This window comes from Zalophus californianus, chromosome 1, assembly GCF_009762305.2.
Source record: "Zalophus californianus isolate mZalCal1 chromosome 1, mZalCal1.pri.v2, whole genome shotgun sequence".
Taxonomy (NCBI): domain Eukaryota; kingdom Metazoa; phylum Chordata; class Mammalia; order Carnivora; family Otariidae; genus Zalophus; species Zalophus californianus.
The window spans coordinates 67,152,634-67,178,914 of NC_045595.1; the positions used below are offsets into that span (position 1 = coordinate 67,152,634).

General features: G+C 50.2%; 1 protein-coding gene across 7 annotated transcripts in view; it reads right to left on the reverse strand.

The window, feature by feature from the left end:
* Positions 1-26,281, reverse strand: part of SCN5A (sodium voltage-gated channel alpha subunit 5) — a 98,584-nt gene that overhangs the window by 32,889 nt on the left and 39,414 nt on the right. For 5 of the 7 annotated variants that reach the window (XM_027582855.2, XM_027582856.2, XM_027582858.2 and 2 more), the window contains exons 9-16: positions 25,170-25,311; positions 24,431-24,628; positions 22,454-22,633; positions 21,274-21,645; positions 16,181-16,313; positions 15,029-15,267; positions 4,231-4,404; positions 2,610-2,966 (exon numbers count right to left, since the gene is read on the reverse strand). In XM_027582855.2, the coding sequence (XP_027438656.2) occupies positions 2,610-2,966; positions 4,231-4,404; positions 15,029-15,267; positions 16,181-16,313; positions 21,274-21,645; positions 22,454-22,633; positions 24,431-24,628; positions 25,170-25,311 (1,795 nt within the window). The remainder of the gene's footprint in view (positions 1-2,609; positions 2,967-4,230; positions 4,405-15,028; positions 15,268-16,180; positions 16,314-21,273; positions 21,646-22,453; positions 22,634-24,430; positions 24,629-25,169; positions 25,312-26,281) is intronic. The other 2 variants (XM_027582860.2, XM_027582861.2) reach the window with 2 other exon arrangements.

Consider the following 26,281-nt stretch of genomic DNA (forward strand, 5'->3'; position numbering starts at 1 on the left):
GAATGGCAAGGTGAAGAAGCAGGGCCTGGCATTCCATATGGGGAGATGATCACTTTTGACACCTGGCAGCCATTTTAATGTCATCCCTGGGGGGGTGGGGCACATGACGTGATTCAGGGCTGCTGTCTACACTGACCTTTGGCCTGGCCTGCCTCTGCTCTCAGTTGCCCATCCTGGATCCTCTGCCCTTACCCATGCCTCATCTCCAGGTATCTGGGGCCCAGGCTGGGGGGTAGGGCAGGGGGGGTGCCTGGGCAGCCCTGTCCACCCCCATAAGAATACCAGGTCCTCCCTTGTTGCCTGCTGCCGAGGTTTGACTTCTTCCAGTGCTTTCCCCATCAATCCTGCTGCTGTTCCCCAGCCCCTGCCTGATCATGACTTCCCATTTCAGTGGCAATCTTGTTTCCACCCACGCCCGGCAGCGGCCCAATTCCTGAGGCGACCGGGGAGGGGGCTGCGTGGGCTGCGTTAGCTTCCCTCCTCCAGCAGCCTCTAATCTTCTCATTCCCAGGCAGATCCGCTAGGAAATCGCAGGGCTGTGTGCATGAGGGCAGCGGGCCTGGCCCTGGGCTGAGAGCATGGCGTACTCGCATCCTCCTTAGAATACATAGTCTGGTGGCCCCTGGAACTGGGCCAGGGCTCAATGAGGCTCCATCCCGAGGGGCAGCTGGTTGGAGGAATGGAAGGGGGTGCAGCCCAATGGAAGGGGTGCAGCCCAAGGAATGGAAGGGGGTGCAGCCCATTGGCACCGAGCACGATGCCCTGCCACTTCTCTGGGCCCCACCAGTGGGGCTGGAGGGATCCTGACCCCAACTTGGCCTGGGCCCACCCTTGCAAGGTTAGGGGACACATTGGAAGAGAAGCAGGGAGGTCTGGGGAAGGGCTCTGTCTGCAACCTGCAGCCCACTGTACTTGAGCGACCCACAAGCGCTCTATGAGCTGATTGGGAGACTATGCTGCCTACACCGGCAAGAGTCAGATCATGCAGGTGTGATGTCTAGCATGTGTGGACCACCTGTGTGCCCAGGCAGGTAGCTCCGTGTCCACAGTGGACACTGACTTCTTTCTGAACCACTCACTTGCCTCAACCTGGCCTCTTCCCAAAGCTCCTTCTCTGGCATTGGGATTTTTGATCTCTCTCAACTGCAGAATTCCCCACATTGTAAAGATACAAGGCAAGATGTACCTGTTCTAGGACACACAGGTGGTCATGGGAGCAAGGCCTGGGTCCCTCATGACAGGGTAGCAGGGACTCCCACCATAGCTACCCAGGATGACATACAAGCTCCCGTGGACCCTGCCTTACCTGGACCACCACCTGCTGCACCTGTGCTTTGCTCCCTTTGTTCCTTCCCACTCTAGAGTTACCAATCAGGTCTGCTCCAAACCCTCCCCTAGGAAGCTTTCCTTGATTTCCCCTGCCGGAGGGGATCAGCACCCAAGGGCTCCCCCTTAATGCTTCTGGTCATTCTGACCAGCTTGAGACTTATTCCAGGCCTGTTTGAACCCTCCACCTCCCCACTCTCTAGTCGGTGAGCCATGTCAGGGCCATGTTCACCTCTGTATGCCCAGCAGCACCTGCCACAATATTTTGCATGCAACAGGAGCGCAGTGAATGTTTGTTAAGCTGAATTGAAAAACCACGTGATAAATCATTGACAGTAAATGACTAATAAAGTAGTTGGTAAGATGAGTAAATAAACAAGTTAATGGATATAAAATGAGTATATAATGAATAAACAGGTACCTAGGTGGGTGATTGAATGAAAGAGCAAATGAGGAGTGATGGGAATGGATGGATGGGTCAGTGAATGAGTAAGTAGAGAGCTGGATGGGTAAATGGGTAGATGGAGAGGACTGGTGAATGAGTGAATGGTTTGTGGGTTGACAGATGGATGTGGGGGTGGATTAGTGAGTGGAGGGATAGATAAGAGAGCAAAAATATGGGTGATAGATGAATGGATAAATGGATGGGTGGATGAGTGAATGGATGGGTGGACAGATGGATGGGTGAATGGATGGATGAACAGGTAGGGTGTGTGTATGTGTTTATGAATGAAGAGGGGTTGACGGATGGGTGGTTGATGGACGGATAAATGGATGGGTGAATGAATGGGTGGATGGGTATGAGAATGAATAAGTGGGGGTTGATGGATGGATGGCTAGGTGAGTGAGTGAGTGAATAGATAGGAGGACTGGTAACTGAGTAGACAGACTGATGGAGAGGTGGACAGATGGATGGGTGAGTTGGTGGGTGGGCGACTGATAAATAGATCGATGGCTGGATAGGGAGATGTACGGATGAGGAGAGAGACGGAAGAATAAGTGGGTAAGTGAATAGATGGGATGGTGATAAGTGCACAGATGGATGAGTAAATGGGTGCATAGGTGGGTGGATGAATGAATGGATGAGTAGAGAGATGGAAGGATGGGTAATGAATAGGTGGATGGATGGGTAAATGGATGGATGATGAGAGATTGATGGATAGATGGGTAGTTTGATAGATGGCTGAGTAATGATGGAATGGATGGAAGGAAGTGAATGGACAGAGGGATGACTGGGTGGGTGAATGTGTGTGTGGTGTATATGGGCCCACTGGCCAACTTACCACAAGGTTGCCAATGACCATAACGAGCAAGAAGACAAGCAGGCACAGTGACTGCCCGGACACCTCCATGCAGTCCCACATGGTCTCGATCCACTCCCCACAGAGGATTCGGAAGATGATGAGAAAGGCATGGAAGAAGTCCATCATGTGCCAGCGGGGCAGCAGGCCTGAGTCACTGATGCGGTACCTCTGCTCTGAGTAGTTCTTGCCAAAGAGCTGCATGCCCACCACAGCGAAGATGAACACGATGATGGCCAGCACCAGCGTCAGGTTCCCCAGCGCCCCCACTGAGTTTCCGATGATCTTGATGAGGGTGTTCAGGGTGGGCCATGATTTGGCCAGCTTAAAGACCCGCAGCTGCGGAGGGAGGTGTCCTTGTGAGGGGCTCTGGTTCCCGCCGCCCATGGACACCCTCACCCCCGCTAGCTCCTGCCTGAAAACCCAGGGGCCCATGGACACCTGCTTCTCCAAGAGCACACACTGCTGTTTTTCTCTATAGCCTGAGGGCAGCTTCGCTGGGCTCGGCTCTGGGAGTCAGGTCAACATCTCCAGCTTCATCTCCCCAGCTCATTCTTGCTCTTCATCCCCACATCAGCTTCCTGCCCACCTCAGGCTCACTTCTAGGAACTTCCCAGTAGATTTCTCCAGCATGGAATGGCCTTCCTCTTCCAGACTCATCTTCATCAGGTCAAACCATCTTTGATTTGTCCAATTGCCTCCAACCTTCTCTCCTCTCAGTTATCACGGAGAAGGGGGGCAGGGGCTTAGCATGTATTGAGTACCTGGTGTGCCAGGCCGGTGCTTAGGATGGCTCACCTCACTCAGAGCTCCCAATAACCACATGGGGTCAGCACTATTAATCCCTCCTTTGACAGGTGAAGAAACCAACCCTTAAAGATGGATAACTTTTCTGAGTCCATTAGTTCATGGCAGTGGAGTCAGGATTAGAAGCTATAGCTTAGACTTTCTCTGCTGCCCCTACCAGCCTGCCTTTCAAGCCCGCAGTGAACCCACCACCATTGCCCAGACTTCCTCCAGGAAGCCTTCCCTGATCTACTTCCAGCCCCATGTGTGGACCTCTCAGACATTCTGCCCTCAAAGAGTGGTCCACAGACCAGCAGCTTCGGCCTCACCAAGACCTACTAAATTAGGCACTGCGGTTTAACAAGATCCCCAGACAATTTGTTGTGTGCATAAGAGTTTCCAAAATGCTGACTGTGAAACCAGCAGGGAGAACCCCAGGAGAGCTGTCAGCAGGCCTAGCTCTACCTGTTATTTGCCATGTGGCTTTTGGGAAATTCATTTCACTTGGGTCTCCTCATCTGTGAAATGGGTATGTAGTAATACTAGCGCCTCTCCTTGGATACTATGAGGACTAAAGGGGGCATGGTGAGCCATACAGGGCTTTGCAAGTCATCAGGATGGCCATCCCAGAGGGATGTCTCCCATCTTGCCCCCCTGTGTACCCCCCACATCACTAGCACTGGGGTACCCAGCAAATAGCTCTTGGGCGAAGGCATGATGGATCAGAGTAAGAGTGACTGAGTGGTGACCTCAGAGGAGGCTGCCTCAGTGCCCCAGGCCCCCCCCCCCCCCCCCCGCAGTAGGCCCAGCCAGGTACCAGGCGGAAGGAGCGCAGCACTGATAGGTTGCCCATGCGGGACAGGCCCAGCTCCATGAGGCTCAGGATGACAATGATGCTGTCGAAGATGTTCCAGCCCTCCTGGAAGTAGTAGTAGGGGTCCAGAGCGATGATCTTGAAGGTCATCTCTGCGGTGAAGATCCCCGTGAAGACCTGAGGAGGAACAGAGAGATCAGGGTTCCCAGTGTTTGGGCTGGAAAGACCCTCGGGCCAGGAGGGGTGCTCTGCTCTCTGACTCTTGCTCCCGTAGGGTCCCCCTTCTGGGTTGCCAGCTGTGACTGCACCCTGGCTCCCAGTGGGTGCTTGCTCAGCCATGGCCCACTTGGGGCTACGTGCGGCCTGATGGCCCAGCTCCCTCTTGGGCTCACCACCCATGATCTGCCAGGCTGGCCCTCAGAAACAGCCAGGCCCACCTCAGGCCCTGCAGAGACTTAGAGCTCCAGGAAGCAGCTGGGGGCAGGGGGGCTGCGGTGGGGGTGACACAACCCAGCCTGACACCTTCCAGCTCCGTGTCACCACAGGAAGCATGCTCACTCCACATGTGCCAAATACAAATACATGCATTCCCGCAAACACTCATGGCTTTCGTGGCTCAGGGCCTCTGCCCATACTCTTCCTGCTCCATCTTGTCCACACACTGAACTCCTGTCTCTGTTAATGACAGCCACCCAACTCTTCTTGGGAGCATGACCACATGCCAGTCCTGGACTGGAATGCTCTGCATATGTTGCTTCTTTTAAACCACCCAATAACCCGATGAGGAAAGTATCATCGTCCCCATTTTACAGGGAAGGAAACTGAGGCACTGAGAGGTTAAGTAATTTGCCTGCGGTCATGTAGCTAGTATGTTTGAGAACCAGGAAATGAACTCGGTGTTGTTCTTCAAGATTTAGAGCAACCCCCTCTGCCTCCTGGAAACATTCCTGAGGTAGGCAGAGGGGGGTTTTCCTCCATTTGTTGACACAGTTTGGAGCACACCCCCCCACCTCCCCGCCAGCCCAGGCCAGCAGAGTCCTATGGTCAAGGAGCCCATCGTGTGGCGGGCCACGCAGCCGTGACCATTTCCAACCGCTCTGCAGTGTGCCAATAGCCTCGAGGGGAGAGTGGTTCGTGGAGGAGGGGATGTCCTAGGAGGGCATGGCTGGCAGGAAGTTGGGCCTGCATACGGGGCCTTCTTGGAGCTGAGGGGGTTATTGTGAGGGTGGTGAGGAGTCACCGAGGTCTTCTGTGGGTGAGGGCTGAGGTCAGAGGGCCAGACCATTCCTGGGGACAGTACCAGGGCTGTGAGAGAGGAGAGGTCAGAGATAGGGAGGCTGAGTAGCTTGCTGGAGTCAGCAAAGAGGGGGGATCTCCCAGGCCTCGGCACCCCCTGTGGGGGCTCTGTGCTGAAAGAAGGGAAGGAGGGATACCTGGCCAGCCCTTCCCCACGCTGCTCAGATAAGGCCCTGTGGCAGTGGGTTGGGGGGCAGGGATTGCTATTGGCCCAGGGGGCGAGGCACCAGGCTGGCCGGTGGGCAGGTACCTCTGCATTGCCACACAGGGCACCACCCGCCAGCCAGCCCTTATGACTTCAGGGCTCCCGTCAGGGCTTGTGCCCAGAGAGAACTGTTCTCCCACCAGCTGGGGTCTTAGGGAAGGGAGGGCCCGTGATATCTCTCAGCCTCAGCTCCAGTATCTGGGCTCCCCTCACGTGTGGGGAGCCATCCTTGGATTCTTCTGCCCCCTTCCTCAGCACCCAAGCTTGTCTCTGGGTTCTGTACCCATAACTTTTCCATCCCCTTTGACTCCATCCCCTACTGCTCTTCCAGCCTGTTTGTCTCCTCGCTGTTCCTTCCTCAGGGCCTTTGTACCTGCTGCTCCCTTTCCCTGGGCCATCTCCCCTCCCCCACCCACAGGGCTCACTCCCTTCAGGTCTGGGCTTAAAAGCCACCTAATGGATGAGGCTTCCTACGCTTAAAATCATGACCCCCCCCCCCACCAAACTCCTCCTCCTCCCTCCTCTCTGCTTTATATTTCTTTCCTTCACTTACCACCATGTGACAAACTGTATATGTAGCTACGGATTTGGCTAGACTGTAAGCTCCACAGGAGGGACCTCTTCTGTCTTAGTGGTACAAGAATAGTGCCCAGCCAGTAGGCAACCTACCAATATTTGTTGAATAAGCATACACATAGTTGGATCTTCGACCTTCAGCCCCTGCGGTGCCCCGTGTCCCTGCCCTGGGTCTCCCTGAGAACCCCTAAGGGTGGGGCCTGGGAAGCCCCTTCCTCTCACCCCTGCTGGCCCTCAGGTCTGCCCCATCACCTGTCTGAGCAATGCCAGGGTGGGTGTGTTTTTAAGGCCTGTTCACCAGACCCACGAGCGCTAACACTCATTTCTGGGAAAGGAGCTCAGAAAAGATCCTGCCTCACTTTGCCCAAGCGCAAGTCTGTTTTGGGAGCAAGAGAGCAGATATTAGTTGACATTGGAAGTCAGAAGAAAAAGACAGCAGAAGCTCTTGGGGAATGCCTCTTGGGGGAAGTGGTAAGGAATCAACAGCATCACCTGGAAGCTCTTTAGAGAGGCAGAATCTTGAAGACCCCTGACCTGCTCGAGCAGAACCTGCATTTTGACTAGATTCCCAGGTGATTAGAAGTTTGAGAAGTGCTATTTTTGAGTTCTCAAACGTGGTGCACTTTGGAATCACCTAGGAAGCTTTAAAAATACAGATGCTTGGGTCCCACTCCCAGAGATTCTAGTTAAAGTGGACTGGAGTGTAGCCCAGGAGCTGAGTGTTGTTTTTTAACTTCCTAGGTGATGCTAATATGCAGCTAAGCTTGCGAACCACTGCTTTACAAGTGCATACATTTTGGTGCCAGACTCCCCCTTCCAAAGGAAAGCCCAGGCTTTCTAAGGCCCTGCGATCGAAGCTTGATGGCTTAAGACATGTAGAGAATGGCAGCAAGACTCAGGTTCCAAAGCTGGGTCTGCCACTGTGTGATCTTGGGCCAGTTTCCTCATCTGCCAGAGCCTCGAGTGTCCTCATATGTAAAATGGGGTAACGACAGCTCCATCGGACGTTACTAAGAGTTAGAGCTAATGGATGCAAAGCGGATGCTCCCTACCAGAGGGCCATTATTGTTATCATAGGCAGAATTTTTTATGACTGATGAGAGGAGCCAAGAGCGCCAGGCCCAGGCAGGGGCTGCCTTCAAACAACTCTGCATGTTTTATAGGCTCACTGGGATCTGGCAGGCAGAGACCGGGAGGGTGGGGACCAGCTTTCCCTGACTCCGGGCAGGAGGGTCACTGAGCAGTGCTGATGGTGGCTTCCCAGGAAGTGGAGGGACTTTTGGGAAACTTCAAATTCTCCTTGACCTTATTTCTTTAATATCTTTAATGTAAACTTGCTTTTTAAAGCTTAATTCCCAGGAACATCTTCAATGCCAATTAAACATGATCTATGGCATCTCTTTTCCTCCCTCCTTCCCTCCCTCCCTTCCTTCCTGAACAGATGTGGAATATTCCACTGCACAGATGTGCCATAGTATTTCCCTGTGATGGGCATTCTTTTGTTCCTATTAAAAACATTACCATAATAAATATCCTTCCACATACTTGTTTAAAAACATCTTGCCCAATTCTTTTCTTAGGATAAATTTCTGGAAATGGAATTGCATAGTCAATGAGCATTTTTAGAGATTCTGACACATACATTTTAATTGCACAATGGTTGGAGATTGAAGGATGCACAATACCCTGTCTTTGCTGCGACTTGCTTTGAGACATAAAATGTGGTCATTCTGTAAATATTCCATGTGAATTTTGTCTAACTATTGGGTGCTGTGCTCTGCACATTCATTAAGTCAAGCTTTTCATTTCTTTTATTCAAGTCCCCTAGATCCTTGGTGACCTTTTGTAAGCTTGACCCATCAGTTATGGAGGGTGGTCTCTCACTAAGATTGTGGTCTTGTTAAATTGATCTTATTTTCTGCTTTACATGTTTGGAAGCTATGTAATTTGGTGCATCCAGGTAGAATTATGGGTTTCTGGTGAATTGTTCCTTTCATCTTTAAGTTTTGGATCTCTTTATCCCTCAATGATACTTTTTCTTTAAAGTTTATTTTGTTTGATACCAATATAAGTCCATCAATTTTCTTGATAGTATTTGCCTGTTCTATCTTTTCCCCATCTCTTTTTCTTCAATCCCTTTTAGGGACTTGGATCCCAAAATATATTTGGGTATCTTCTGTAAAAAACATATAGCCGCATTTGATTTCTTTATACCAAACCAACAATCTGTCATTTAACTGGTGACAGCGGTCCCTACCTCTATTTATTATGATTTCTGGTATATTTGGACCTATGTCTTCATTTTATTTTGTGTCTTCTGTTTTTTTTTTTTCTCTCCTTTGTTTTCTTCTATTAGATTGAGTTATAAAATTTCTCCATTTTCCTCTCTTCTGGCTTGGCAATGAAAACTTCCCATTCCTATCCTCTTAGAGGTTACCCTAAAAGTTTTAACAATCAGGCTTGAGTTAATAACATCTAAGGTATTTAATATTTCAGAGTATATATGAACTTTAGCCCGTCTTACCTCCAATCCCCACTCCATGCCTATTTTATGTGCTACAGGGCCAGTGAGCAATGCTGATGGTGGCTTCCCAGGAAGTGGGGGGGGATGTTAAAGTTCCAATGTTTTAGTTCCTACTTTTTATACCCTCCAATCAGCCATTCTTATTACTATTGTGTTTACAGCCAATGCTTGCCTAGCTTTACCCACATTCTTACTATTCCTTTCAAGTTCTTCTCAAATCCTGATTCTGCAATCATTTTACTTCTTTCTGAAGTACAAATTTTTGTTATTGTTTCAGAGATACAATTTGTATGTGGTAGAATCTCAGTATTTAGTATCTTTTGTAAATGGCAGGACAATGGATATAGAATTCTAGAGTGTCCACTGTTTTCTCTCAGAACGTTGGAATGATTATTCCGCTGTCTTCTGGGTTTTGTTGAAGCTACTGTGGAGTTTGCCATCTATCTAACTGCTGTTCCTTAATAGGTGATCTTTCTTGTTTTGGTTGCTGTATGATGTCTTTGCTTTTGACGTTCCTTGTGTCTAGATATTTTATTTATCCTGTGCAGGACATAATGCAATTCCTGAATCTCAGGGTTCATTTCAAGATAAGAGAATGGGGGCAAAAGGATGTTCAAGAAAAGAAGAGGTGAGAGTTGATCCTATCAGTTGTGTGCTTGACCTCATTCTGACTCCATGTCTCTGAACCTTGATTTCATATTTTCTGTCTCTTCATCTCTCTACATTTTGGGCAACCTCCTTGGATCTAACATTATATTAATTTAATTCTCTCCCTAGCTATATGAATGTGTTATTTGTTTTGTGTGTGTGTGTGTGTGTGTGTTTTAAAGATTTTATTTGTTTGACACAGAGAGAGAAAGCACAAGTAGGCAGAGTGGCAGGCAGAGGGAGAGGGAGAAGCAGGCTCTCCACTGAGCAAGGAGCCAGACGTGGGGCTTGATCCCAGGACCCCGGGATCATGACCTGAGCCAAAGGCAGCTGCTTAACCGACTGAGCCACCCAGGTGCTCCATGAATGTGCTATTTGATTTATACATTGAGATTTTAATCCCAGTGGCTACATTTTCCATTTCTAGAAATTTGATTTGGTTCTTTTCCAAAGCTGTCATATTCTTTAATGTCTTTAGTTATTATGAACATTCTTATTTTATAATATGTATTAGATAGTTATATTATGTGACATTCTTAAGAGGATAAGCATATGTGTGTGTGTCTGTGTCTATCTGTCTGCTGACTCTTCCTCATAGTGGACAATTTCCTTGTGTGTTTTGTAATTTGGAGAATATGCTTGGCCTGGGTTAAAAGTGTGCCTTTCCAGAGCTTTCCCCCTAAGGTCAGGAACGTGGCAGGGATGTCCACTATCACCACTGCTATTCAACATAGTATTAGAAATCCTAGCCACAGCAATCAGACAACAAAAAGAAATCAAAGGCATCCAAATCGGCAAAGAGGGAGTCAAACTCTCACTCTTTGCAGATGATATGATACTTTATGTGGAAAACCCAAAAGACTCCACCCCAAAACTGCTAGAACTCATACAGGAATTCGGTAAAGTGGCAGGATATAAAATCAATGCACAGAAATCAGTGGCATTCCTATACACCAACAACAAGACAGAAGAGAGAGAAATTAAGGAGTCGATCCCATTTACAACTGCACCCAAAGCCATAAGATACCTAGGAATAAATCTAACCAAAGAGGCAAAGGATCTGTACTCAGAAAACTATAAAATACTCATGAAAGAAATTGAGGAAGACGCAAAGAAATGGAAAAACGTTCCATGCTCATGGATTGGAAGAACAAATATTGTGAGCATGTCAATGCTACCTAGAGCAATCTACACATTCAGTGCAATCCCCATCAAAATACCATCCACTTTTTTCAAAGAAATGGAACAAATAATCCTAAAATTTGTATGGCACCAGAAAAGACCCAGAATAGCCAGAGGATTGTTGAAAAAGAAAAGCAAAGCTGGCGGCATCACAATTCCGGACTTCCAGCTCTATTACAAAGCTGTCATCATCAAGACAGTATGGTACTGGCACAAAAAGAGACACATAGATCAATGGAACAGAATAGAGAGCCCAGAAATGGACCCTCAACTCTATGGTCAACTCATCTTTGACAAAGCAAGAAAGAATGTCCAATGGCAAAAAGACAGTCTCTTCAACAAATGGTGTTGGGAAAATTGGACAGCTGCATGCAGAAGAATGAAACTGGACCATTTCCTTACACCACACACAAAAATAGACTCCAAATGGTTGAAAGACCTAAATGTGAGACAGGAGTCCATCAAAATCCTAGAGGAGAACACAGGCAGCAACCTCTTCGACCTCAGGCGCAGCAACTTCTTCCTAGAAACATCGCCAAAGGCAAGGGAAGCAAGGGCAAAAATGAACTATTGGGCTTTCATCAAGATAAAAAAACTTTTGCACAGCAAAAGAAACAGTCCACAAAACCAAAAGACAACTGACAGAATGGGAGAAGATATTTGCAAATGACATATCAGATAAAGGGCTAGTATCCAAAATCTATAAAGAACTTATCAAATTCAAAACCCAAAGAACAAATGATCCAATCAAGAAATGGGCAGAAGACATGAACAGACATTTTTCCAAAGAAGACATCCAAATGGCCAACAGACACATGAAAATGTGCTCAACATCGCTCAGCATCAGGGAAATCCAAATCAAAACCTCAGTGAGATACCACTTCACACCAGTCAGAACGGCTAAAATTAACAAGTCAGGGAACAACAGATGTTGGCGGGGATGCGGAGAAAGGGGAACCCTCCTACACTGTTGGTGAGAATGCAAGCTGGTGCAACCCCTCTGGAAAACAGTATGGAGGTTCCTCAAACAGTTGAAAATAGAGCTACCATATGATCCAGCAATTGCACTACTGGGTATTTACCCCAAAGATACAAATGTAGGGATCCGAAGGGGTACATGCACCCCGATGTTTATAGCAGCAATGTCCACAATAGCCAAACTGTGGAAAGAGCCAAGATGTCCATTGACAGATGAACGGATAACGAAGATGTGGTGTGTATATATACAATGGAATATTATGCAGCCATCAAAAGGAACGAGATCTTGCCATTTGCAACGACGTGGATGGAACTGGAGGGTGTTACACTGAGTGAAATAAGTCAGTCAGAGAAAGACATGTATCATATGACCTCACTGATATGAGGAATTCTTAATCTCAGGAAACAAACTGAGGGTTGCTGGAGTGGTGGGGGGTGGAAGGGATGGGGGGGCTCGGTGATAGACATTGGGGAGGGTATGTGCTATGGTGAGCACTTTGAATTGTGCAAGACTATTGAATCACAGATCTGTACCTCTGAAACAAATAATGCAATACATGTTAAAGAAAAAAAAAAGAAGATAGCAGGAGGGGAAGAATGAAGGGGGGGGAATCGGAGGGGGAGAGGAACCACGAGAGACGATAGACTCTGAAAAACAAACTGAGGGTTCTAGAGGGGAGGGGGGTGGGGGGATGGGTTAAAAAATAAAATAAAAATTAGAAAGTCAAAAAAAAAAAAGAAGAAGAACCACATGGCCCTACATATAAGCCATGAATCACTAAAATTCTACACCTGAAATTATATTACACTGTATGTTATCTGGAATTTAAAAACTTGGTGGGGGGGGAGGCGCAGGGGAACCCACGCGGCCCCTTGTACAGCAATATGCATATAGTTAAACACTGCCGAACTATATATTTAAAAATTGTTAAAGGTGTTTTTAACCACGATACAAAATTAAATATTAAAAGAACAACAACAGCAACAACAAAAGTGTGTCTTTCCAGAGAAGTTCTGTGTTTACTTCTTGCAGGGGCCCCAAGATATCATAGGATCACTTTAACTGTTATAAAATTTTTAGGCATAGGTTCCAGAAACACTCAGCTATAAATTTGAACGCCAAATCTATATAAGGCCAAATTCACAGTCACAAGCTTCCAGAGGTTACTTTTTCCCTCCTCTTCAGCCCTGGCTGAGACTGACAAGCTTCCTTTCTTTATCATTTCCCAATTTCAGTGCCAGGATTTTTTTCTGGTTCACCATTCTACTGAAAGTAGGGTTATATTCTCATGGGGCTACTCAGTTCCAACCCCTACTCACAGTCTAAAAGCCTGTCTTGTCTCTATATGTTCACTAAAATCCAAGTCCCCAAATCAGCAATATCACCTGCTCCCAACCCCCACCGGGGCAACTGCAGAACTGTTTCACATGTTTATTGCTATGGTTTTTAAGTTCCTCTTTGTTTCTGGCACTAGGAGATTTTTGTTACTTTCTCATGAGCTTTGATGTGCATTTCCAAGAATATTTGCTGTATTCTTAGTTGTTTCTTAAGAGGGGATTTTTCAGGTTTTTTGGTCCACAATGTTAGGAATAGAAGTTGCATTTGATCTTTAGATGATGGGCTAAAAGTCAAATCTATTTATCTTCGCTTAGAAAGGTTTTTTTTTTTAAAGATTTTATTTTATTTATTTATTTGACAGGGATGGGAGCGTAGAGAGAAGAAGCGGAAAGATTTTTCCCCTACTGAGATTATTTTCCCATGCTTATTGTTGTGGGTTTTTTTCTTTAAACATTTAAACCATTTAACATTTAAACCATCGAGAATATGTTAACTTCAGGACAATCAAAACCTTACATAGTAGCAATAAAGCTATCCAAATGAAACAAAAGAGAGCTTTACTCCAAAGACATGACCTCTTACTAACAATAGAACCCCAAGTTTAAATCAACTTCAATTCAATCACAAGTCAGTGATCCAGAGAAGCCACCAGTGTTCTTTATCACCTTGATTTGCTGCTCAGTGCAACCCAATGGTCACATTCCAATAAAACCGCACTCAACTGCAACCCTACATAACCACCATCTGAAGACCACCCAACACCAGGCAGGCACAATTGTGCCATGAGACACCTACAGACTGTAATAGAGTTTTCCCTTCTGTTTGCAGATAGAAGGAAAGAAAGTAGAATTATAGCAAAATGGGCTCTTGTTTGTGAAAAAAACTGAACAGACCCTGAGAGAACTATCCAGAGTTCTAGATACAGGAAGTAATAAAGGAAGAAAATCCTCACACTCGACAGTGTAGGAGACCTGTCTGTCTGGGGGGCCACCTGTGCCATTGGGACCGAGATAGGGCTGGTTCTGCAGTTAAGAGAAAGCTTGGACTGAATAGCCTTCTCCTCCACCCAACCTTAGTGATGGTCCCAGAAGCTCCTTTCAGAGGCCACTGAGCTCTCTGCCAGCCTTGACCTGGGATCTCCTGGAGAATGGCTGTCCGTGTGTAGCTGGGCAGAGCCAGTAGGGCCCTGTCTCTCAGAGTCAGGAGACAGTAGTCGCATGCCCAGCTCTGCCACCACTATGTCACCTCTTGAGCCTCAGTTTCCCATCTTTAGAATGAAGAGGTAGGACCTAATTTGATCTCAAGGAAAAAAAAATCAGAATCAGAACCCAGACGTTCTGACTTCCAGGAGGAGCAGTCTTTTTAATAACAGCAACAGTGATAATAACCACAGACCACAGCTATCATTTATTTTGAGTGCTTACTCTTTATCAAACTCTAAGCCAAGCACATTATACACATTACCTTATTCAATTCTCATTAGCTTCCTATGAGCTTGATATTGTCATACTAATTTTACATTTATTAAATTAAACAAATACTTATTGTGCCAATGACTGCGACTAAGTAATTTGCTTGAGGTCACATAGTTAGTAAGAGCTGAGTCAGAATTCAAATCTGGCTCTGCCTGATTGACTCAACTACCCCCAACTATCTATCCATCCATCCATCCATCCATCCCTCCATCCAACACTCTCTGTCCATGCATCCTTCCCCTGAGAGAACTGCCTCTTATTGCATACACTCTCCTCCTCCATTACTAACTGCCATATCTCACGTCCCTGCACATTTCAAGTTCACCCTCAACTCACCTTTGCTTTCTAGCCTCTGGGCATCTTTATCCCCAACTTCTCACTCCCAGCTATATCTCTCAGCTCCTTAAAACCTGATCCTGGCACTTCCTGTTCCAAGATGTCTTCCACAGTGACTCCCACCTTCAGAAGATCGTTTTGTGCTCTGAATGCCCCTCCCTATCCACGAAGGCTGCGCCTCCCGGCCGAGAGCCCATCACACCAGGACGCCCATTTGAGAGTCGGCTGCTGGCAGCCCTTACCAGGTTTCCAACCTGCAGCATCTCCTCGAATTCAGTTGTCATGTTGTAGTGCTCCAGTGCCATGAAGAGTGTGTTAAGCACGATGCACATGGTGATGGTGAGGTCGGCGAATGGGTCCATGACCATGAACTTCACTCTCTGCTTGATGGATATCCACAGCGGGCAGCACTCCCAGATCAGGTAGCGCTGGGCAAAGCGGTTCCAGCATGGCGGACATTTGCGGTGAGACTCTTCCAACTCTGGAGGTGGGGGCAGCCAGTGAGCGGGTTTGTGTTTTTGTGGACTGACTCACATATAATTTGGTATTCCAGAAAAGACGTCTGACTTAGCTGGGGAGAGGGCAGGGCTGCTACGTGGTGGGGGGACAGTGAGAGGGACAGGGAAGGTGAAGGGAAGGTGTGGCTTATGTCCCGGCCCCTTGCTCTGGAAATCGGATAGGAGAGGGCCACAGGGGCAGGGGGCAGGGTGGATGTGGGGTCAGCTGGGACAAGACAGATGATGACAGGTACGGGCTGTCTGCAGACAGCAGGCTCACGCAGACGTGGGGACCCCCGGGGGGAGGACGAGCTGAAAAGGACAAGACAACATCTGAGACAGGTGAGGCCGGATCTAAGGACACCCGGAACAGGAAGAACAGACGTGGGCAGCCGGGACGTGTTAGGACAGATGGCGGGTGCCTGCAACAGGCCAGAAAAGATGTGAACACGTATGGGACAGGGGGGAGCAAGATGGGTGGGGGGTGGTGCCAAGCCCAGATGGCAACGGCTGGGGTTTGCCCAGGGTGGGACTGGCTGGGACAGATGCGGGAGGCTGGGAACAGCCTGTGGTGGACATGGAATGGCTGGGGATGGGCTGGAGTTGGCATGCCCGGGCCAGGATGGACCCAGGAAGGCATGAGGATGCTTGGGAGAAGACAGGATGAGACTGGGAAGCGCCCAGGACAGGCCAGGACAGCTGCGGGAACGTTTGGAAGAAACACAGACATGGCTCTGGAGGATGCACAGGCACCACAGACTGGAAAGTCTGGGCCCACTGTGGGGAGGTCCAAGGCAAGCCCAGCAGCTAGGGGGATGCTTGGCTCAGCTCCAGCTACAGTGGGAGGGGGCCCAGGGCAAGAGTGGGAGCGTTTGGATGACACCAGGGGTAGCTGACCTTCCAGGGCGCTGGTGAGCACACTGACGGCACTGAGGGCCCGCTGCCGCTCTCCTGGCTCCTCGAAGCCATCCATACATGGAGCCTGGGCGTTCAGGATCTGGGGCCTGCCCGGCTCCTCCGACGGTGTGGTCTGGGGGCAACCAGGACATAGGCATCAGCCCAGGCACGGGGGTCCTGCTGAACCTGGGGCGGCTGCTGGGCCTGGGACAGCGGTCCCACACTTGGGTTGGGGGTGGGCACGGGGAGACAGGATGGGGGTCTTGATGGGACACAGATGCTGGGTTTCTCTGCTCCCGACTCCCTCCCTGTTATTAACATCCCCCACCCCTCTTGCCATTCTCTTTTGTTCACCGTCTCTCGTCGGTGGTAATTCTTGAGTGTGAACAGGAAACTACATGTACCAAGTTCTATTAACCAGATGCTGTCATTATACATTAGTACATGAAAAAACAATCTGAGAGTCTTAATTGACCACAAGCTCCCTAGGGTCAAGAGCATAAAGAAACATAAAGGAAAAAATCTACCCTGCTCTAAGGTGACGTTAATAGAAGCATGAAGCACAATGCTTAGACATAGTGGTGGGAGCCTCTGTGGAGGCAGTTTGGCTCTATCTACCAAGAAAATTTTAAATTGGCTCTGTAATTCTTCATCTAGCAATCTAACTTCATAAATAATTATACACGTGCACCAAAAATATATATGCAATGATGCTCATCGCAGCATTGTTCCTAATACCATAAAAACAAAACCAATCAATAGAAAGAATATTAAAATCAATTATGGATACAGTCCGACTCTGGACCCTGATACAGACAGTAAAGAGAAGGAGGCAGTTCCATGTGCGTTCCCATGGGAGCACCTCCAAGACAAACAGTTTGATGAAAAAACACGAAAAAGATCCAAAAGATCCACACGGAATCGTTAAGGTGAGTATATCTGGGGAATTGGATTGTGGGGGGAGGCGAGGCGGAGGGCGAAGTCTTCTTGCACTTATATGCTTCAGCCCTGCGGGATTCACTGTCAATGTGCTGGCACCATTTTTGTAAGCAAAAGAGCCAGATCTGCAGATGGAGATATGGTGTGTCTGATAGAGGGAGGTGGCGGCAGGAACTCTCTAGGCTTGCTCAGAGCCCCGCCTCCCAGCACAGGGTGGGGGTGGGGGGCGGGGGTGGGGACAAGAAGCCTTCACATCAGCATGGCCCTATGTGACCACAGTGCAAGAGCCTGAGCCAGGGCTGCGGAAGGCATGGGGCTGTTCAGCGTGCAAGCATAAGGCCCTATAATCTCTGCAGGTCAGAAGGAAGAGGGGCCTGGGCTACCCAGGGCGGCAGAGTCAGGGCCTGGGGTGGTCACCAAACCGATCTGAGCTCAAGTAAAAGTCAACCTTTGCAATTGGTGGGACTGCCCTGAGATGTTGCCTGGGGAGGGAGTGAGCTCCCAGTCATGGAAGTATTCAAGCAGAGGCGCCTGAGAGGGCTGAGGGGGCTGCTGTTAACAGTGGTACCTGAGTCTGAGGCACCCACAAGCCCGGCCGGCTTAACTCACAGACGTGTCTTAAATTCTGCTGGTTTCTCTCCTCCTCCTCCTTGACTGTGATAGTCCGAGTTATCATTTAGCAAATATTTACTCATTGCTCTCTCACCGTGGGGGAAGCACCCTTCCCTGTCCCACTAATGACACACTGGCTTTGGCCAACGGAATGTGAGTGGACGTGGTGTGAACAACAGCGCCTTCAGTGTTCTTATGCCGACTGCCTTGCTCTTGGGCTCCAGTAATCTTCTACGAAAACAGTTTCCCCAGGTAGCTGCCAAACGTTCAGCCTGAGCCTCAGCACAGAGACATCCGGAGCAGCCCTGAACCTGACCCACAGTGTGGAGCCAAGCCAACGTGCAGCCTGAAACAGAGCTGCCCAGCCAAGCCCGACCTAGACCAGCCAGACGGTGGTCATCCTGCAGATAAGTCAGCATGAGCAAAAAGGCTTATTGTTGGCCACTGACGTTGGGGGTAGTTTGCTACACAGCATTATGTAGTAATGGCTGGCCCATAGCCCACCCTAGCGCATGCTATCGTCTCTTCCCTCTTTATACAGCAGAAAGGGATTCCCTTAAAAAGTAAACCAGGTCATGATAATCCTCTCCTCCCCTCCCCCCATGCTTTCCAACTTTCTCAGAGTAAATCCAAACTCTTTTATTGCCTACGAGGCACGGTATAGTCCAAATCCTAACTCAACAAATGCACTTTGTACCCCTCCTTGCTGTTTCCAGCGCACCGGACCCCGCCTGGCCCTCTCATGCCTCAAACATGTCAAGCCTCCTCTGCTTCAGGGCCTTTGTCCTCACTGTTCCCTCTGCCTACAACACTGTTCTTCCGGATCTTTGTAGCTGGCTCCCTAAAATCATTAGGTCAATTTTAATGTCACCTCCTCAAGAAGGACTTCCCGCGTCTTCTAAGAGCCATCCCAACCCTCCCCCTAGCAACTCTCTGTCCCATGACCCGTGTTGCCAACCTGAAAACATTGACCAGTTTGCCATCTGTCTTCCTGACTACAAAGTAAACTCCCCGAGGTCAGAGCTCTTGTCTGCTCTGTTCACCACTATATCCCCGGAGCCTCCAACTCAACGCAGCAGGCTGGCGCTGGACAAATATGGGTTGCATGGATAATTGCTCGGGAATCAGAAGGCTTGGGTTAAGTTCTAGCCCTGCCTCAAACTTGCTGAATGACCAGGGGAAAGGAGGATGCAAGTCTAACATGCGGAGGGAGAAGAAGAATGGCTGTTCCCCACCCCCAACTGGCCTTCTGGGCCAGGGGCCCTCCTATCGACAGAGGACAAAGGAAAGCTTCACCCTCCACCCCCTTGACTGGGATAAATTAAACATGAGCTGTCTCTTGGGCTGGCCCGTCTTCCCCTCACCTGTCTTGGTGGATCACCCACGATGTGCCCCGTACCGTGCTCTGCCTTCAGATTTAGAACTGGGCAGACAGGCCTCACTGGGGTCCCAGTGGAGGCAGAGAAGGCATTCCCAGGGGCCTACAGCCCGCTAATCTCTTTAACTTTACAATGTCTCCATCTTGGTCCGTTAATTCCTTTAACTTTGCAAATAAGCCCCTTGGTCTGCTAATCCCTTTGAGGTTACAAATGGGCCCCACAGAAGTGAGAAAGGGTGAAGTCAGAGTTCCCGGTAATGAAGTGTTTGAACTTGGATTCCTCTTGACATGTGGAGCATAATGAGATGATTTTCTCCCTAATGAGATTAGGAAATTCTATTAGTGTTCTGGGCTGCTGACCTGATTCCACAAGGCTGAGACTCCAGGGCTGGACCTGCAGGGGGGCCTAGACCCCCGGGGTTCAGTGTTCCTGAAAGGCCAGACATCCCACCCTCCAGGTGACGGCCAGTGCCCTTCCAGGCCCGCCAGGAAGCTGTGGTCTGCCCCCAGTGCGCTCCCAGGACCCTCTCTCGGACTCCCTGCTCCAGAGGAGCGTGACTGCCCCAGGCACACTGCAGTCCGCTCCAGGAGTCTTTGCTCCTTCCTCCTCAATAATAAAGCTAACGGATAATAGTAGTAGTTACTCGAACAGGAGGCAAGTACCAGTCTAATCACCAGACAGGTCTTAACCCTGTTTAGTCCTCACCACATATTGCTGACGTGGATATTAATTTTATTTCCACTTAACCGATGACGAAATTGAGGCACAGAGTGATTCGTTAACCTGCGCCAAGTCCCACAGCCAGAGCCAGAGTCTGAGCTGGAGCAAAACAGGCCGTTTGGCTCTGAGCCCTCTCTCTTCAGCCCCACCTCCATCTTCCTGATCAAGGCTCCCCGTCTTGTCCTAGCTTCCTCGCGAAGTCTCTCCTCCTCCATCTCTTGCAGGCCTTGGGTATAAGCCACACATGTGCCCTTTTCCCGGGTGGGCTGCCCTGGGCACTCACTGTGTTGGGCGCAGGGGTCGGCAAGGACACTCCAGGGCTGACTGGGCAGCCATCAGTCCGTCACGGGCTTGGCTGACTGAGTGATCAGAGCTCTGGCTGGCCTTTCACCCTCTGCCCTGTCCCTCAGCTACCTTTTTGACGGTAACTGCAACTCCTTTTGCCTTTGCTCCCTAGGTTCCAGCCATTCTGGCCTCATGGCATTTCCTTCAATAGGCTGGGCATGCTCCTGCCTCAGGGACTTTGCACTGGCTGCTCTCAAGGCCTGGAACAGGCTTCCCTCAGATGATACAATGATGCTATGTTATTATAACAGTATGGCAGCATCAACATACTCATGATGTCCTGGTTACTGTACCCATATGAGATCACTCATCCTCACAGCAATCTGAGATGGGTGTTTTTAATTCATTTTACAGATGACAGACACACAAAGAAAGTAACTTGCCCATGGCCAGCCAGCTGGTAAGCCATGAGCTGGAATTCAAACCCAGTTTGTGTCTAGAATCTGGGTGCTATATCACCCTCCCCCACCCCGAGTTTCAGAAAGCAGCCTGGCTCCCACCCCTGCCTCCTTTGGGTCTTTGTTTAAATGCCTCCTAATGGGTAAGGGTTCCTGCTCCCCAGGCTTACTCTTGCCCTTCCATAGCACTTATTACTTGGGCTAATGCTTACCAGTTTATAAAGTACTGAAATATTTAGGTTTGATGAATAATTGTTGCCCAGAACCCCGTAAGTAACCCCTGGCCACTCTGGCCCCTTTCCCAGAACCCCTTGCATTGCCCAGGATCCAGCAACTCCACGGGTTAACACTTGGCAAACACAGGGCCTTCAGGACACCGGTTCTGTGCCACCATGGCATCTCGGTGCCCAGGCCTTACCAGTTGCTAAATATTTAACTCTTATTCTTCTTTGTCAACATTATATACCATGTATACATTTATACCTATTTTTCCTCTTTCTTTGATGTTTGTCTGTCTGCCCCCATTATCATGGAAGCTCTATGAGGGCAGAGGTTCTTTTTTTTTTTTTTTGCTATTCACCCCCAGAGCCCAGTATACAATAGGTGCTCAGTAAATACTAGTGAGTATTTTGGACCTGGCACTGCTGACCCGTTTGGGAGACCAGATCTGCCTTGGGGCTGCATCACGGGGCTGGCTCACCGTGTCTGGGGGGCGATCCAGGATCACAGGGCGGAGGAGGTGGCTCCCTGGGGAGGTGGCCTCAGGGTCGCCCGCCCCCAGCAAGGAGACCACCCCGTTGCAGTCCACGGTGCTGTTTCTTTTACCGTTGAGGGTGTGGCGGGGAGCCGAGGTCCCTGGACTGAGCTGTCCCTGGGCACTGGGCCGGCGCAGAGGCCAGGGCACCAGCAGTGACGTGCGGTGGCTCTCGCTGTCCCCCGCTGTACTGTTTTCGTCATCTGCAAAATCTGTCTCTGAGCCCAGGTCCCGCCTGCGAAAGGTGAAAATGCTCCCGCGGCTGGAGCGGGGCTTCATGGAGGTCCGGCTGAGGCCGTGCGTGCTGCTCAGACGATTCTGGGGGCACAGTGAGAAGGCACATGACCAAGCCAGCTCTTCACATGCTCCCAGCCTATCCCTTGTGGTGTTCTCTGAGACTGAGAAGTTCTCTCACAGCAATGAAAGTTGTTTTTTTTTTTTTTTGTAAGCAGGCTCCATGCCCAGCAGGGCTTGAACTCAAGACCCTGAGCTCTAGACCTGAGCCGAGATCAAAAGTCAGACACTTAACCAACCAAGCCACCCAGGTGCCCCAAGCATTGAGGGCTTTTGCTGGCCACTCGGGAACTGGGTGGGGGCTGAGCTAGGGTGTGTTCAGAGGATGGGGTACAGTCAATCCTGCATCATCTGGGATCTCTGCTCACTTAAAGCTTGTGTCTCTGGGGTTTGGAGATTCAAAATGACCTGGGCCTAAAGATGTGGCTATGGCTGGGCAGGGGGAGAAGGAGGCAGGAAAGCTCCTGGTGGAGCAAACAAGCCTGGCCTGAGCAGGACCTGGGGCCATCAGCCATGCACCTGACTCACATGAGCATGTCCTTCGGCATCTACCAATCCACACCACAGGGTGCCCCCGGTCCCAGCCCCAGTCTCAATGCTGAGGACTTAGCTGCGGTTGGGGACATCACAACACCCAAACTTAGCTTGTCTCTCTGCCCAGACTTCCTCCACTCCAAGAATGGTCATGGGAAACAGGAAGGGCTAGGAGGGGGCTTAAGGATACTACTCTCTTGGGCTGTGACTGCACCAGGGGCCCAACATGGGGCCCAACATGATGGGCTTTTGATGCCAGACCCGCCCAGAAAGGGCCAGAGCCACAGCTGGGGATTACCATTGCTCTGGGACCATCCTCTGAGTCGGACTTGGGGAACCTGTCATCTCCACACTCCTCTGTCCCCAAAGACATTCGTTTTCTCCTCTTGCTTCTTCTCTCATGGGTGGTTACTGGGGCCAAAGGGGACATCTCCAAGGAGCTGCGGGACACTGTGTCCACACCCCTGATGGTGAGGGCCTGGAAAAGGTGGAAGAGAGATGTTTTGGTCATTGAGACTTTGTGCAGCCTCAGGCTAAGGCAGGCCAGGCAACTCTCAGTATCTCACTTTCCCCATCAGGAAGTAGACTTGCACACTTAACCCCAGACAAGGGCATCATGGAGACAGGAGCTCCAACAGACTCAGGATGTTTTGAGAAAAATCGAAGTCCAGGGAAGAGGAAAGAAGTGGCTCATGTGTGAGGGACAGTTGCGGGGGGAAGGGGGTGTTGATGAGCAGAGGAAGTGACAGAATTAGAAGGCAGGAGATCTTCTAGAAGGTTCAGCTGGCCAAAACTGGTGCTGGGGGAGGTGGCATGGGGCAGCAAGAAGAAAGCGGATGTCTGACAGCTGGCTCTGTAGTTAGCCTGCAGTACCTGTGTGGGGAGCTATGGGTAACCAGCGAAGTACTGCCATGCTTATTTTCCGAGCTGGCTCGGGCCTGCAACCTTGGACCTTCCTTACCAAGCTATCAGAAAGCATCCCTTGAGTAGGATAAACTCAGTCCATGGACATGTGGTTCTCTTTTATCCAGCATGCACTAGGCTCCTTTACTTTAGCAGGAGCCACCACCTCTACTCAGTGGGCACCATTTTTAGTCAGCCGGCACCATTTTCTCTCAGATGACACCATGGTCATAGGGTACACTTTCCTCAGCAGGCACCACACTCACAGTGCCCACCTGTACCCCATGGGCACAACTTTTACCTAGCAGGCACCTCATGAACAGGCACTGTCTTTACCCAGGTACCAAAGTTTTACCTAGCAGACACCACATTCACATGAAATACCTTCCCCCAGCAGATGCCAGCTTCACCGGGCAGGAACTGCCTTTCATCGAGCAGATGCCACACTTAAAGGCACCAGCTTTACCCAGCATGCATCACACTTGCAGACACCAGCTTTACCCAGCACGCACCACGCTTACAGGTACCAGCTTTACGCAGCATGCATCACAGTCACAGACAACAGCTTTACCCAGCACGCACCACGCTTACAGGTACCAGCTTTACCCAGCATGCACCACAGTCACAGACACCAGCTTTACCCAGCATGCACCATGCTACAAGTACCAGCTTTATTCTGTAGGCGCCATGCTCACAGGCACCAGCTTTACCCAGCATGCATCACAGTCGCAGACACCAGCTTTACCCAGCACACACCATGCTTACAGGTACCAGCTTCATTCTGTAGGCACCATGCTCACAGGCACCAGCTTTACCCACCATGCATCACAGTTGCAGACACCAGCTTTACCCAGCACGCACCACGCTTACAGGTACCAGCTTTATGCAGCATGCATCACAGTCGCAGACACCAGCTTTACCCAGCATGCACCATGCTGACAGGTACCAGCTTTATTTGGCAGGTGCCATGCTCACAGGCACCAGCTCTACCCAGCATGCACCATGCTTACAGGTACCAGCTTTGTTCGGCAGGCGCGATGCTCACAGGCACCAGCTCTACCCAGCATGCATCACACTTGCAGACACCAGGTTTACCCAGCATGCACCACACTTACAAGTACCAGCTTTATTCAGCAGGTTCCATGCCCACAGGCACCAGCTTTGCCCAGCAAGCAGCAGTGTTATAGGCACCAGCTTTACCCAGTAGGACCTGCCTTTTATCCAGCAGATGCCACATTTACAGATATCAGCTTTACCCAGCAGGCACCAGTTTTACCCAGCATGTACCAGGTTTATAGGCACCAGGTTTACAGGCACCCACAGATAGGAGAAGGCTTGGTTTGGAGGCTCCTTGGCTGCACTGCTCACCCACCTCATGCTCTTTCTTGAGCATCTCCATGGCCTCCTGGAAGCGCTTTTCCTTCTCTTCGGTCTCAGCGATGGTGGCTTGGTTTTGCTCCTCGTAGGCCATGGCAACCACAGCCAGGATCAGGTTCACCAGGTAGAAGGAGCCCAGGAAGATGACAAGCATGAAGAAGATCATGTAGATCTTCCCTGCAGACCTCAGGGTCTGGGGGAGTAAGGCAATAGAGGTTATCTTCACTGGGGTCCCTTCTAGGTCATGGTCATGGAATTTCAAGTTGTCCAGTCTGGCTGTGCCAAGGATTCAAATGGCCACAGCCTGGGGAGGGAGTAGAGCATATCCTATTTACAGAGGTAAGTGTTCTAACCTATAGAGAAGAATGACCTACACGCAGGGCATGGTGTCCCACCCATAGAGGGAGGCAGAATGTTCCAATCAACAGAGGAAATGTTGCATGCATAGAGGGGACTATTCCATCACATAGGGTGAAGTGTTGCACTCACAGAGCACAGAGTATCCCATATAGAGGGATGGGTACTTGTTTACCAGCAAAAAAGAAAGTTTCTTTGCTTGCTGTGTCTCATCCCTCAGATGCAAGGGTCCCTGTCCCTTATTCCTTGAGCCTCAGCTCTTGCCAGCAGAGAAGCTGCTGGGGCCACTTCTGGCTAATTCACCTGTGCATCCTGGTCCCTGATGCGGGTCCCTAGCCTGTTCCTGGTGTTCCTCCTCTGCCTGGGCACCCATGTACCTGCTGGTAGAGGCGCTCCCAGCAGTCCTGCGTCATTAGGCGGAAGAGCGCAAGGAAGGCCCAGGCGAAGGAGTCGAAGCTGGTGTAGCCGTGATCAGGGTTGTCCCCTGCCTTTAGGCACCGGTAACCCTCGGGACATGTCCTGCAGTCAGACACACAGACTCTGTCCCATGCTGTGAGCCCCTCCCCCCAACCCGAGAGGCTCCCTGGGCCTGACTCATCTCCCTGGGCAGCCCAGCTATGCCCCACGGCTTCATGAGGCTGAGTTTCACCAACTTAGGGCCACGCTGCTGGTCCTGCTGCCATGACTTTTCATGCCGTGCCGCCCGCCTGGGACACGGTCTTCGCCTTTTCTCTACCCATCTGTATTCAGCTAGGCCTAAGTCCAGCTCCCTTCTGCCCACATGATACCCATCCCCACTGATATGTGAGTTGCCTCTGCCCTCACAGAGGAAGTGCCAAGGGCCTGGCTCACAGTCTTTTCCTCTGGCTGCCTACCCCACAGGGAGATGGGCACAGAGCTGACAGGCAGTGGAGGGAGGGCAGCGAGGCTTGGTTGAACAGCATGGAGCTAAAGAGCAGGGAGCCCAGGGCAAATGCCAGGCCGTGGGGTTGAGGGACGATGCTGGGGTGGAGGGCTGGGGTCTGGCCACGTCTGGAGAACGTGCCCATTTGCATGACTGTGCACACAGGCAGAGTGAGGCGGACTGATGGTTCCCAGAGCTGGATGGAACAGCCTCTCTCCCAAAGATGGACCCCTGGGCTGGATTCATGAGTGTGAGAGACAGAAGGTGGGGGGCAGGGGACTCGGCAAGTGGGAGGACGCAGCCTCTGTGCCTTGCTCATGTCCTAAGACCCTCCAATCTCTTTAGTGACAAGAAGGGCTGGAACCTCATACCGAGAGATGTGGGACTGTAGCCCCACAGAGCCCCTCCCTCACCAGGTGAGCCTGGGTGTCCTGCCCTGCCCCTAACAACTGTGGCACGGTCACACTGATCCAGACCCTTTACGCACAGGGCCCCGGGTCCTGTGCCGCATGTGGTTATGGGGCATCTCTGGGCACCACACTCGGGCTGCAGGTGCAGGCTCTGCTTGCCCTGGAGGAGAGTCTA